The sequence below is a fragment of the Echinops telfairi genome, unplaced genomic scaffold (genome assembly GCF_000313985.2).
Source record: "Echinops telfairi isolate 266 unplaced genomic scaffold, ASM31398v2 ScPeMD7_7458;HRSCAF=8496, whole genome shotgun sequence".
In the NCBI taxonomy this organism is placed as follows: Eukaryota; Metazoa; Chordata; class Mammalia; order Afrosoricida; family Tenrecidae; genus Echinops; species Echinops telfairi.
Window position 1 is genome coordinate 31,777,536 of NW_022111358.1, and position 12,388 is coordinate 31,789,923.

General features: G+C 57.2%; 1 protein-coding gene across 1 annotated transcript in view; it reads left to right on the top strand.

Moving 5' to 3' along the window:
- Nucleotides 1-12,388, top strand: part of ADAM11 (ADAM metallopeptidase domain 11) — a 40,366-nt gene that overhangs the window by 9,209 nt on the left and 18,769 nt on the right. Inside the window, exons 8-10 of the mRNA XM_045299466.1 lie at nucleotides 2,183-2,282; nucleotides 2,376-2,491; nucleotides 11,683-11,738. Of these exons, the coding sequence (XP_045155401.1) occupies nucleotides 2,183-2,282; nucleotides 2,376-2,491; nucleotides 11,683-11,738 (272 nt within the window). The remainder of the gene's footprint in view (nucleotides 1-2,182; nucleotides 2,283-2,375; nucleotides 2,492-11,682; nucleotides 11,739-12,388) is intronic.

A 12,388-nucleotide genomic window follows, 5' to 3' on the forward strand; every position in this document is an offset into this window, starting at 1 on the left:
CCAGTCTTCAGCACTACAGTGATGGTTCAAGTTCACTGGTGGAATAAAGGGGTCCTGGTCTAAAATAATGCAGCCCAGCTGCTGCTCTCAGAGCTGACACCCGTCCCCACTCGGATGACAGCTAACAAACCCAGCGTCCGCCTCGCTGTCCATTTGATGTTTGCTAACGATGATTAAGTTAAGGCTGTTTTCCTCTTTGATTGATGTGAGTTTGTTTTTTTTCCTGTGAATGGATTTCATATCCTTGGCTATTTTTCGGTGGGGTTATTGACTTTCTTTTTTGTGTGTGTTATTGACTTTCTTTTGGATTTGATTGGTAGGGGAATTAACCCTTTGTGTTACTTCTTGTTAAACTCTCCCCGGCAGACCTGATTTGTGGTTTGTCTCTTAACTCCAACTATAGGATGTTCTACCCTGTGGACTTTAGAAAGAAAGGTTTGGGACCTCACCTCCCAAGACCTAGCAGCAGGCTGGTCAGGGTGAGGGGCCAGTTCTGGTGGAGAGTCTTCAGTTCTTGGAACTGAGCACGCAGCCCCTCTGACTGACTGACGGACATGTCCTTCCCCGGTTTCCCTGTGTAATGATGACGGAAGAATCATGCATGTAAGACAGTTGGTTGCATGAGTTCATGGCAAATCATACCCTTCATATGACAGTAGTTCAGAGCTCCAGAGTTTTGAAAGCGAAGTGGTGGAATGAGAGCTAACTGTTGCCCTCAGGATACGGGACCATGGCCTGCACATTCTCTCCTGTACCAGATGACAGCCCGTGTCCGCTTGGCTTATACATCCCAGGCGGCAACTCATGTACGGGCTGTACAGCGACTCGGGGATGGGTCCCGTGTGCGAGCGGCCATTAGTAGATTTGATGGGGTCCAGAGGCTCTGCAGGACTTCGCGTGGGGGCATAGTGGTAAAGGAGATGGGCTGCATGGTCCGCAGTTCCGAACCACCAGCTATTCCACGGGAGAAAGAGGCTACTCGTGTAAAGAGTTACAGTCTTGGAAAACCCGCAGGGGCAGTTCGACCCTGCCCTAGCGGCTCACTCACTGTGAGCCAACATTGACTCGACGGCTGTGAGTTTGGCTTTTGGTCTCGTAAGACTTGGCATAGCACATCCAGGCTCTACACCACGGCCGTCACATCCCGCCGTGCTTCCGTTCTCGCTGTGTAGCGGGTGCAGTAATAAATACCCTGGGAGAAACCCTTTGAGTCCAGCAACAGAAAGAGCCGCACCACTGGTTCGCCAGAGGCGGCCCTGATCGCCTTTGGTCGCTTCCTGCCTGACACCTGGAGCCATTGATGACATTCAGAAAGGGAGGGCTGCCTGGACACGGGAGGCCAGGCTGGTTTTCTTAGGTGAAGAGCACGCCAGCCGGCAGCAGTTCGGGTCACACCATCAGCCTTCCCCAAACTGCCACCAGCGGCCCACAGCCGGGCAAGTGACAGGAGCTCCACCGAGTAACAGGGAGGGAAGACCGTCCCTGAGGAGGAAGACCTGAGGGCACCTACGCCATGCTTTCTGGAGAAAAACCTCATGCAAGCCCAGCCTCAGCACAACAGCCGGGCCTTTCTCGGGAAGTTGTTGACGTCCAAAAGAGGAAAGATCAGGCCACCGGCCTGGCCCCCCACTGCTCTCTACCCGGGAAAGACAGTCGCTAAAATAAAGCCTCAAGTTTGTATCTCGTTGAATGTATAGCTGCCCAGAGTGTTTCCTGGCTCTCCTGTCCAGTGGCGACCCCTCGAGGACCTGTTGGGACTTCGGAGTGACTGGGTCAGCCCAAGGGCAGGGCCTGCAGGCTGTGAGAGGTGGGGGGCGGGGCAGCACTGGCCTCTGGCTTCCTTGAGACTTTCCGTTTCTTCTTGGGGCCCAGATGTGACAGGAGTGGAATGCGTACATGGGATTCTGGCACCGGCCGGCCCAGTGCTCATCTTGTCATTTGACATGAGTGGGGGAAGGACAGGCAGGACACGGTGTCCTTAGGGAGAGCCTGCCTGCCCCCTTGCCTCTCCTGCCATGCTGCGACACAGGCTACCTGATGCCTGTCCCCTGGGCCATCTGTGGCCCTTCTCCCCTGGCCTCTGGAGATTCTTGTCAAGCCCCCAGGCCCTGAACCAGCAGTCCCTCCTGCCAGCCTCTGAGGACCCCAGGAGTGACCCTCCTCAACCTTGTGCCCTCCCCAGGGACCAAGAGCCAAGCCCCCAGTCAGCGGCCTGCCGGGCGCTCCCAAAGAAGAGGGGGTACTGCGAGTGCTGCCAGCAGGCCTTTGAGGGGCTGCGCCTGGTGAGCCTGCCCCGCCGAGGATGGGGGGTGGGGGGGTGGGAGGCCAGCCGTGTCCCACCCTCACCAGAAACCCTGTGCCCCTCTTGCTGGCAGCACCTGCAGAGCGCGCAGCACCAGGGCTTCGTCCAAGAAGCAAATCCTTACGCCGAAGTGGACCGCATTGTCGCCCAGCTCAGCTACAGCGTCCCCTTCCAGGCCGACCTCCCTGGGTGAGCTGGGTGGGTACAGCACCTTCTCCCTCCCCCACCCTCTCCCCCGCTGCATCTGGGCCTTAGAAGAGACCCTTAGGTGAACTGGCCTGCCTGCTTTTCTTTCTTCCCCACCACCCTCTGTCAGGTTTAGGGAGGGTGGGCGGCTCAGCTGAGGGTCCAGCAGGGCCCTTTCAGGCCCCACCCCCGCTGGCCGGTTGGCTGGCATGGAGGTGTGGGAGAGGAGGTCCTCCACTTGCTCCTGCTCTTGAAGGTGCCCCCAGAAAGGAGGATTGAGGGAGTTCCAGAACAAGACCTCCTCCCTCTGGGGCTGGGACCTCACCCTCACCTGGGCTCCCTCCCTGGGCTCAGCTCGGGCACTTCTTGGGTCACTTTCTGCAGCCACCAGAGGGCATGGTCTCCACTGTGCCATCTTTGAATGGAGCCGCCCCGCAGCTGTCCCTCCGGCTAGCTCCGCCACAGGCTGCAGAGCCAAGAGAGGCACAAAGAGCCCTGGCTGCTGCTGCAGGCTCAGACCCAAAGGGCAGGCCTTTCTCAGAGCCCCGAGTGGCAGCTGTCTCTCCACACATGTCCCCACCCTGACCCAGCTCGCAGCTCTGGCCTGGGGGACCCCCCAGCTTGCTACCTGCTCTGGGGAGCCCTGGCTCACTGCCTGTTTGTGTCTCCACAGAAGGCCAGGCTCCATGGCGTCTGACTGTGACCCTCTATTCCCTGAGACCCCACTCCCTGGGCAGCCCCCCTTCCACCTCCCCAGGACGAGGAAAGAAGGCCGCCAGGGTCCAGGGACGACCTCAGAGCAGAATGGGACAGTGGGCAATGTGACACCAGCTGCACCTTCCGGGACTAGGGAAGTACTCAGACCAGGAATACACTGCCAGGAGCGTCCGGGTTCAGTGGGTGCCTGTGGGGACGCTCCAGAGACCCTGGAACCCCAGAGCCCTTCGTGCCAGTACCCACTGGACAGCTCTGCCTTTGCCTACCTCCCCTCTGGCCCAGACCCACCACTGCTTAGCCACAAGCGGAAGGTCCCATCCTCTGGTGGCAATGCTGAGAAGCAGCCACGGGGCTCTTGGCCACAAGCCTCCACCTTGGTCCTGAGAACCTCCAGATCCTGTGGCCCCCAGACTCTCAGTGATGAGCCCCTTCCTGCCCTTCCCCAGCCAGACTATGAGCCCAGGCCCCTGGCCACCTCCTGCCCTTGTACCACCCATTGAGCTACCTCCCTCGCCAGCCCTCTCCTTGTCAGCCCACAGATCAGCTGCCTTCTGGCCTGGGGAGAGCGGTCCCCTTGGTTGGAGAGTGCTGAACACACCCCCTTGCCCTGTCTCCAAGGAGCCTCAACCACTCAGCTCCAGGACAGCAAAACTACCTCTCCCCCCACCCTTAGCGCCCCCCTGTGAGCCGGCCAGCTGCTCTCCACGGTTCTGGGATCCCCCAGCCCTCTCCAAGCCCCTGGCTTTGTCAGGACCAGCCCCAGCCAGCAGAGATCTCTTCTTCTGCATCCCCTTGGGCCAGACAGGTTCCAGGCATGGGGACCACAGATGTCACCTCTGGGTGGCATGGTGCCACGGCCCCATACCAGGCTAACCAGAAGCCGGGCGCCAGAACCTCCCCACAGAGCCCAGGCTTGCATATCTAGGTCCAAGCAAATAGCAGCCCAGGCTGCCTAGATGGGCCCACAGGTAGGCCACCTTGGGGCTAGACCACAGTAGTGGGCTGGTGGCCTCTGTCCCCCAGCCCTGCCTCTGACCAGACAGCACCCACTATGACAGCTGCTGGGCCATGGGCAGGGAGCCGCAGCCCTTCAGGGCACTCACCTCAAGTGTGTGTGTGCCCACCGCCCCCAGTCGCCTTCCCCACAAGCCTGTGGTGCCTGCTTTCTGCAGCTCCGTGTTTGTGTCCCCTCCCCCAGCCCCCCACGCACAGCGTCTCAGGAACATATGAAGCAGAGGAGGGGCTCGCTGCGGCACTTCCAGCGCTCCCTCCCCCATGCACTTAATGGGGTCCAGCTCTACCCCCACCCCAGCCCAGGAAGCAGCCACAGCCTGCTCTGGGGACCCCTCTGGGCTCCTCTGCCCAGGCCCCACCCCAGCCTTGTGCTGTCCCAGGGCCAGCCTGGTGAGGACGCCCCTGCCAACTTGTGCATCTCCCCCTCCCCCAAGAGCCGCCCCGAGGGAGGTTCCACAGCCTGCGGCTGAGCAGAAATGGGTTTGTTATCGATTCTTGGGTCACTTTTTCCTTCCCCAGTGAGTGTCGGCTCCTCACCCTTCCCTGTCGGCAGTGAGTCTCTAAACGCTGCCGCCTCCGTCCTGGCCCGGGTGCTGTTCTGGGTGTCATTTGGGAGGGAGAAGGGAGGCCTGGCAGTGGGTGAGGCCCTGAGTTGTTAGTTTGGAAATAAGCAACTGGGTGTACAACCTCCTCAGAGGTCATGGTTGGTCTTTGGAGGCCTTTCTAGTTGAAGGTCATAATCTGAGTTCATGATAAACTGCAAAGCGAACCTGATGGGTGGGTGTGTCTGGTCCTCAACCTGCCTGGCACTGGCGGAGGCAGAGGGGAGGGCCCCTCGGGTAGCAGGTCGTGTAGAGAGGGTGGTGAATGCCACCGCCTCATGCCAGCCAGCACTGGGGACAGTCTCGCCACTCACTCTGCCCCAAAGGACACGTTCACTTGCTTGCTGCCCTTTTAGGGGCCAGACACTAGCTGATGTTCCGACCCTCCGCCTTCCCTCTGCTGCTGTCTCAGCCCTCTGTCCCAGTCTAGTGGCCTTGCTGCCTTACCCCCCACCCCCGCCCCACCCGACAAGCCCCCGTCCCCATCTTCCCCTTCACTGCTTGTCAGTCTTGGCAATGTCACCAGCTGCCCTGTAGTGGCATCCATGTTCCCTGGGTCTCCTACTCCTCCACCCCAGCCCTACACTGGCTTCCTTTTATTTTTTTATTACCACCTTGGATCTTCACACCTGATCCACGAACCGGTCCTGCCCTTTCTACCTGTGTACCCTTGTAAGTAGCTTCTCCTTCCCAAACCTGGGCCATGCGTATCATTTCAATGACCGCCAACATGGGGAGCTCTGACAGCTATACCCGCAGGCCAGCTTCTGGCCGGCCCCTGGGATGTGGGTTTAAGTAGAGGGCACCCAGGGCACCAATATCAGTGGGTGCTGCGTGACATCAGTTAAGCCCCTCATTGACTTGAGACTTAGCAAGCCTCCTTTCCTTCTTCAGGTCCCCAGCCTGCAATCACCACCCTCCCTCTCAGGGCATTGGCTCCTCCTGCAGCCAATTACCCTTTCAGAGGAGGGGGGTCCCTCCCCAAGTCGCATACACACACACACACACACCTTCCCTATCAGTTCTCTCCACACCTCCCTTTCTCCCCTGAAAACTGCTCCATCCAGCAACTTAAAGAGGGCGCCCCTGCCCCTCATTAACTACCTGAGTCTGTCGCTTCAAAGTCACCGAATCACCTGCTGATTACTAAGTTCTGGCTCCTTTTCTGTTCCCACCTCCCTTTTGGCAGAAGCACCTGGAAGTCTTGAAATACCTCCCGTTCCCAGCCCCCACCCTACCCGGGCTGCTTTCCTTCTTCCTCTCCTGGTCCCTGAAGGACCCTCCAGCCCGAGCACTTGGTCTGGGTTCCCCTCCCCTCCCCACCATTTCCCATCTGAGTGTCCAGCTCCACTACCACCACCACCCCCATCGTCCCTCCACCCAGGTGGCTGCGGAGCAGCTCGCCTCCCTCTTAGGCAGCTTCCAGGTGCAAAGCCTAAGGAGTCCACCTTAGTCTCCTCTGCTTGAATGAGGAGATTCGGAGGAGGTGATTTCAAAGGTCATTCCCTTCCAATAATAATACCGCCTCCTCACCAGGACCTTGTTTTCCTCCCAGTCAGCTGCCAACAAGGGCAGCATACCTAAGAGGTCATCCTCGAGCCTCGACACTGACTGTCCCTTCCCACTTTCTCCCCACAGCCTCCACCCCCTGCCTCAAAGCCACTGCTGGAACCCATCCAATCTCAAGCCCTCTGATGCACTCTCTGGACAGTACCCCCCCTCCTGCAGCCCTGCCGCCTCCCCGCAGTCCTGTTCCAGCAGGGATCCTGTCTCTAGAGCACTGCACACTCTGCCTTCGACCGACTCGTCCTTGGTGTTCCTGCCCCTGGAATGCCCGGCTCTTCCAGGCACAGGTTCCAAATTCTCCAACCCCCTGGTTGGGCACCTTCCAGCCAGGAGCTGTGAGCCACACAGCCTCACCTCCCTCGGGACGTAGGGATGACTTGTAGGGACTTGGCCAACAGGCAGCCTAGGCTATTAGGGTTGAGATCTGGCGAGAACCAAATCTGATCCCGGCTGTAAGGCGTCCTGGTTGTCAGATGGTTGACTGCTTGGCTGCTAACCAAGAAGTTGTTGGTTCAAACCCACCAGCGTTCTTCCATGTGGAAGCCTGCCCTTGTGGGGCAGTTCCACTCTTGCCCTAAGACTCGGGACCAACCCAACAGGCCTGACTTGGTTTGGGTTTGGTAGGTTGTCAGAGACCAGTCCCTGGAGAAGGCCATCGTGCTTGGTCACGTGGAGGGGCAGTGAAAAAGAGACCATCGGGCGCGATGGATTGACAGTGACTGAGTACAACCTCGGGCTCAGACCCAGGAACAACTGTGGGATGGCGCAGCCCTGGGCGGTGTGTGGTTCTGAGGGCGACAAGACGCCAATCAATGGGGACAATGACCCCCTTCCCCACCTCTGAGACCCGCCTCCTAGAGACCCTACAGAGCCTATTTTCACTAACACCCCACCTTGTGACTTCTCGGGACCTGCTGTCTGGCTGCAGAGTGAATGGACGGGGCGAGCTGCGGAGGCACTGTATATCTACTAGAGGGAGACCCTGTGCCAGGCCACACGTTAGCTCCCAGAAGACCCTTTGCCTGGGGAGGTACTGCGAACCCACACAGCATGTGGGGCCCCTGGCGACAGGAGAACATCTGTCCCCCACGGGTCTCAAAGGATGGCTATGCCTAGAATCCTGGAGCACCAGGTGTCCCTGAGTCCTCCCTGGAGTGAGGCTGGAGCTTCGGAGCTAAAAGGAGCCAAGCGGGGAGCAGGGCCCTGGAGAGGGGGGATACCTTCTCCCTGTAGGACAAGCTGAGTGCACTGGGACCTGGGAGAGAGCAGGCTGAACATAAGATCCCAACATCTGGGGCATCTCTACCCACCCCAGTGTCATGTCAGTGAGCACAAGCTCTCCTTATCTGGACAAGAGTTCCAGCAGGCAGCTGGTTTTGCCTTGGCACCTTGCAAACACGAACCCAAGAAAAACCAATCTCCAAAGGACAAAGTGTCTGACCGCTCATGTATTCTATTCATGCCTTTGAATTATGGTGTTGGCAATGAATTTGGGCTGCCAATGGATCTTAGAAGTACAACCAGAATGCCCCTTAGAAGCAAGAATGGCGGGGCAAGAACAGTGATAACACCTTGGACATGTTATCAAGAGGGACCAGTGTCAGAGAAAGACGTCGTGCTTGACAAGGTAGAAGGTGAGTGAAGAAGAGGCTTGACATAGCTGCAACAATGGGCTCAACTAGAGCACCGATCGGGAGGATGGCACAGGACTGTGCACTGTTTTGTTCTGTTGTACGTAAGGTTGCTATGAATCAGAATGTACTTAGTGTACCTAACAACAGTAGCATTTATATAAAAATACAAGCAAAGGCTAATGCTTAGTGATTACTGGGGATAAGGGAAGGAGCCCTGGTGGTGTAGTGGATTATGTGCTAGGCTGCTAACCTCAAGGTCAGCAGTTCAAAACCACAAACAGTCCGAGGGAGAAAGATGAGGCTTTGGTATTTTATAAAGATTTACTGTCTCAGAAACCCTGAAGGGCAGTTCTGCTCTGTCCTGTAGGGTTGCCGAGAGTCGGGAAAACGTGTTTTAACTTTTTTGAGGGAGGGAGAGAAGAGGGGTCAACAGGGATGAAAAAAACAAAACAACTACATTGATTAAAGGAAATGTTGCACACGACCAATTACTTTAATTGCTGTCAATAAGTTATATGCCTGTAAAAAGTTGAATTGACAAAAGTTGTATGTAGATATATTTGCAGTGACACACTGTGTTAGGCTGGGTTGGCTAGAGAAACAAATCCAGCGATACTCGTGTATAAGAGAGAGCTTTATATCAAAGAGCAATTGTATATTGAGAAAATATTCCAGCCCAGTCCAGATCATCCATAAGTCTGATACTAGTCCATAAATTCCTCTTTAGACTCACGCAGCACATGCAATGATGCCGAATGCAGGAAGGTCACAGCCTATTGGTGGATTCAATGGAGGTGGAAGCATCCCAGCGCTGGCATGGGTCTCCACGTGGCTGCTCCAGCTCTGGGGCTCTGGCTCCGCCCGCATAACTCCATGTGGCTTGTCAACAGGAATGTGACAAGAGGAGTGTCTGTCCCCCCTCCAAGGAGGAAGACAGGAGTTGCCAGAATCCTCAGGAGAAAGCCATCCCCACCTAGAGAGAGGCATCTCTGGCCATGACCTTATTGACAGGCTAGACTCCACCCCTTCGCTTAAGTTGACAGGAGGTTATGTAACTGCGGCACGCATGTGCACACACAGTTGCCATGTTATTTATGTACAAGCATAGGACTTGGTTTGGAGGGTCAGGGTCATGGTTTTTATGAGACATTCCAGTTAACTGGGTAATAATAGGTTGAGTACTTCTGTTCTACCTCCTAGCTCATTGCACAGTGTTAGGGTTTTAAAATGCCTATAAAGCTGTCATCCATTACCCACCAATTCTCTCTCTTCACTTGGGACCACAGAGGAAGAGGGGGAGTCAGGAATAGGAGGAGGAAATGGAATGTGAGGCTGATTCCTACCTTTGCCGTTGAGACCAGAACTGGATGGTGCCCAGTTAACATTACTTAACGTTTTGATAAAAGATTCTGTACAAGAATCCTGATCAGAGAGGGGAACATGCAGGACATCATTTCAAATTCTCACGGACTCTTTTGGAGCCATGGAGGGTGAATGGCCTTGAGATAATTTTTACACTTGAAGCCCAAAGGTCCCCTTTGTACTAGTTTAGCTTCACTAGTACAAAAAGGTCTGCCTTGAGCATTGTGTTCTTTTAAGACTCATCTACATGGGATCAAATTGACAAAAGCAACTTGATAGGTTAGATGAGACCCTTAGGGGACAGGGATACAGGGAAAGGCAGAGGAGAGTGGTTGCACAACTCCAAGAATGTGATCAATATGGAGTTTTATGTGTAGGAACTACTGTACTGGTATCTATTTTGCTGTGTATAGTATGAGCAACAAAATTAAAGGGAAAAAAAAAAGCCAAACTGACACTGCATTCAGGGTGAATGCTTATAGCTTCTCTGACCCTCATTTCACAGATGAGAAACTGAGACTCAGAGAGGGTGGGTGCTTGCTTGAGTCACACCTCCTGTAAGCGGAGGAGCCAGGGACAGAGTCCAGCTGGTTGCTTAGAGTCCTGATTCCTACCCCCTCGAGTGGCAAAGCCTCTGCCGCAGGCCTCCAGGACTGGGCACCGGGCCTGGGCAGCCTCTACTGGCAGGAAGCACTGTCTACTGCCTGGCCTCAGGGCAGGAGTAATCGACCCCCTTCCTTACCTCCATGACTGGCACTGTTGGGCCCAGCTTGGCCCCTTATGCAGGAAAAACTAAGGGAGGAATTGGCTGAAGGGCAAGAAGAGTCCACCCCCCCCACCCCCACCCCCAGCCTGGTTCTAAAGCTGCTCAGGAAGAGGGAGGGGTCCTGAAGGAGGGCTTCGGGGAAGACCTGGGCTGCCTGCCCCTCCATCCCATTTGCCACACACAGCTTCTTTCAAGGGGTGACTCCAAGGGTGGCAATCTGACACCATGGCCGCTGGCCCCAGAGAAGCAAAAGGTAAGCAGGAGGGACCAAAGGGGCCTGCTATACCTGGAGGGGACCCCCAGAACCCACCCCCACCCCCGGAGCCCAGTTTAAGAAGGGAACAGCCCTTGCTACCCAGGCTATGGCTGATGCGGAAGACCTAGTTCCAGTTCTTATGAAGTCCCCGTCTGACGGGAGGCGTCTTGGCTGTCCTCAGGGAGCCCCTGACCTCAGGAAATAGGGGAACTGGGGGCACATTTCCTGCTTAAAGGAGGGGTGCAGCTTGTAGCTGAGCTGAAAGGATGTGCAGGGTGGGTTGGGGAAGAGTGGAGAGTGGAGTTGAAAGAGTGAGGGGTGCCCAGTGCAGGACCCCTGGGGGGAGACAGGGGCCTGTGTCTGCTGGAGCTGGCAGGGTGCCAGTAGGGGGGCATCACTCTGGGGGGCCTGGAGGTCTCCCCAGCAATAAGTGAAAGGAACTAGGGCCACAGATGTGACAGGAAGACGCCTTGGCTGAGGCAGCCCGGGCCACAGTTCGGGCTTGCTGAGTGGGCTAGATGTGTATGTTGGGGCAGGGCCCAGACTCCTCAGCTCCAGGACCCCCTCCCTCCCCACTGAAATGACACTGTACCCTTTTGGGAGGCACAGGGAATTGGGGACTCACTGACCTGACATGGCCCTGAGAGACCCCACAGGTGGGGCAGGACCACGTCCTCTGGTGGTGACTAAGTGAGGTGGGGGAATGGATCCAATAGACTTGTTCCTGCTGGTTACCAGGTAAAGTGGGGATGAGGGTGACCCTTGGTGTGGCTTTGGGAAGCTCGCAGAGCCTCCATTTCCCCATCCATTAAGCGGGGAGCACCACTTCACTCCTGGACCCGGTGTTTCCGAGCCGATCGCAGAGCAGGCCCTCATCCCTCAGCCTCTGCACCCTGACAGCCTAAAGGAGATTTTCAACACAGCTCCCTCTGCTCGCTCCAGCATCTGGGTCTGGGGTGGCAGGTGGCTGGAAGGTGGGGAGGCACCCAGTTCCCAGTATTGATGTCAGCACCTCTCGGGAAATCGCCTTCTCACCGCTCGCGCCTAAAATAGAGCTGGTGGGGAGTGCCTGTCACGTGCCAGAGACAGCTCCCCCTCCCTGGCAGAGGCCTGGGTCCCCAGAGATACAGAGGACTCAGAAAGGGGTTCCCTGCAGCCATTGGTGTGCCTCAGCGACCTGTGGTCACCCCTTGGGTGCCAGGGTGCTGTGGCCTTGAGACATTCGGGTCAGGCTCACTAGCAGTGTCCAAAGCCTCTCACCCACACCCATGTCTCAGGTCTCCCAGGACCCCCAACAGAGATCACGACCCCAGTCTGGCCAAGAACCCAGGAGGTAGGCTGGAGCAGCCCGCTGGGGCAGCCCGCTGTAGCTGGTGGCTGGACAGGAGACCCGTGGGGCCCTGGAGAGGTAGCGTGGGTGGAGGTCAGAGAGAGGAGCCTTCGGGTCCTCAAAGATTTTAGCTGGCAGGAGAGGGGCAGCACTGGGGTGGCTCACTGCCCGCATGGGGCTGGGTAGTTCGCATTATAGTCAGGGCAAGGATTGGGGTATCCGGTGTAACGGACTCAGGAGCCCCGAGTGGACCGCTAGCCTTTCTTGGAAACTTGGGGACTCCTGGACACAGGGCGGCTTTGACCTTTGGAAGGCGCCTGCGGGATGGGGACGGGTCTGGGCAGAAGGTGTGGGCACACTCCGCCATGGCCCTCAGCGCCGCACGCGGTGGGGGTCACGCTCTGATGGAGGCTCGGGGAGGGTGTCCAGCTCCGGAGCCCCTGCCTGGCCAGCCCTGGGGCTCCGGCCCAACGGCCACACCCCCGCACCTGCGACGACGCGCGGGAGCCCAGCCACCTGGCCGTGCCCGGGTCAGAGCGCAGTGTCCAGCTGTTCCCTGCCTCCCTCTCCTTGGGACCTGGGAGACCCCTGTGAAGGGAGTGGCCGGGGAGGGGCCTCCAGGCGGGGTCAGCGCCGGGGCCCGCTGACACCTG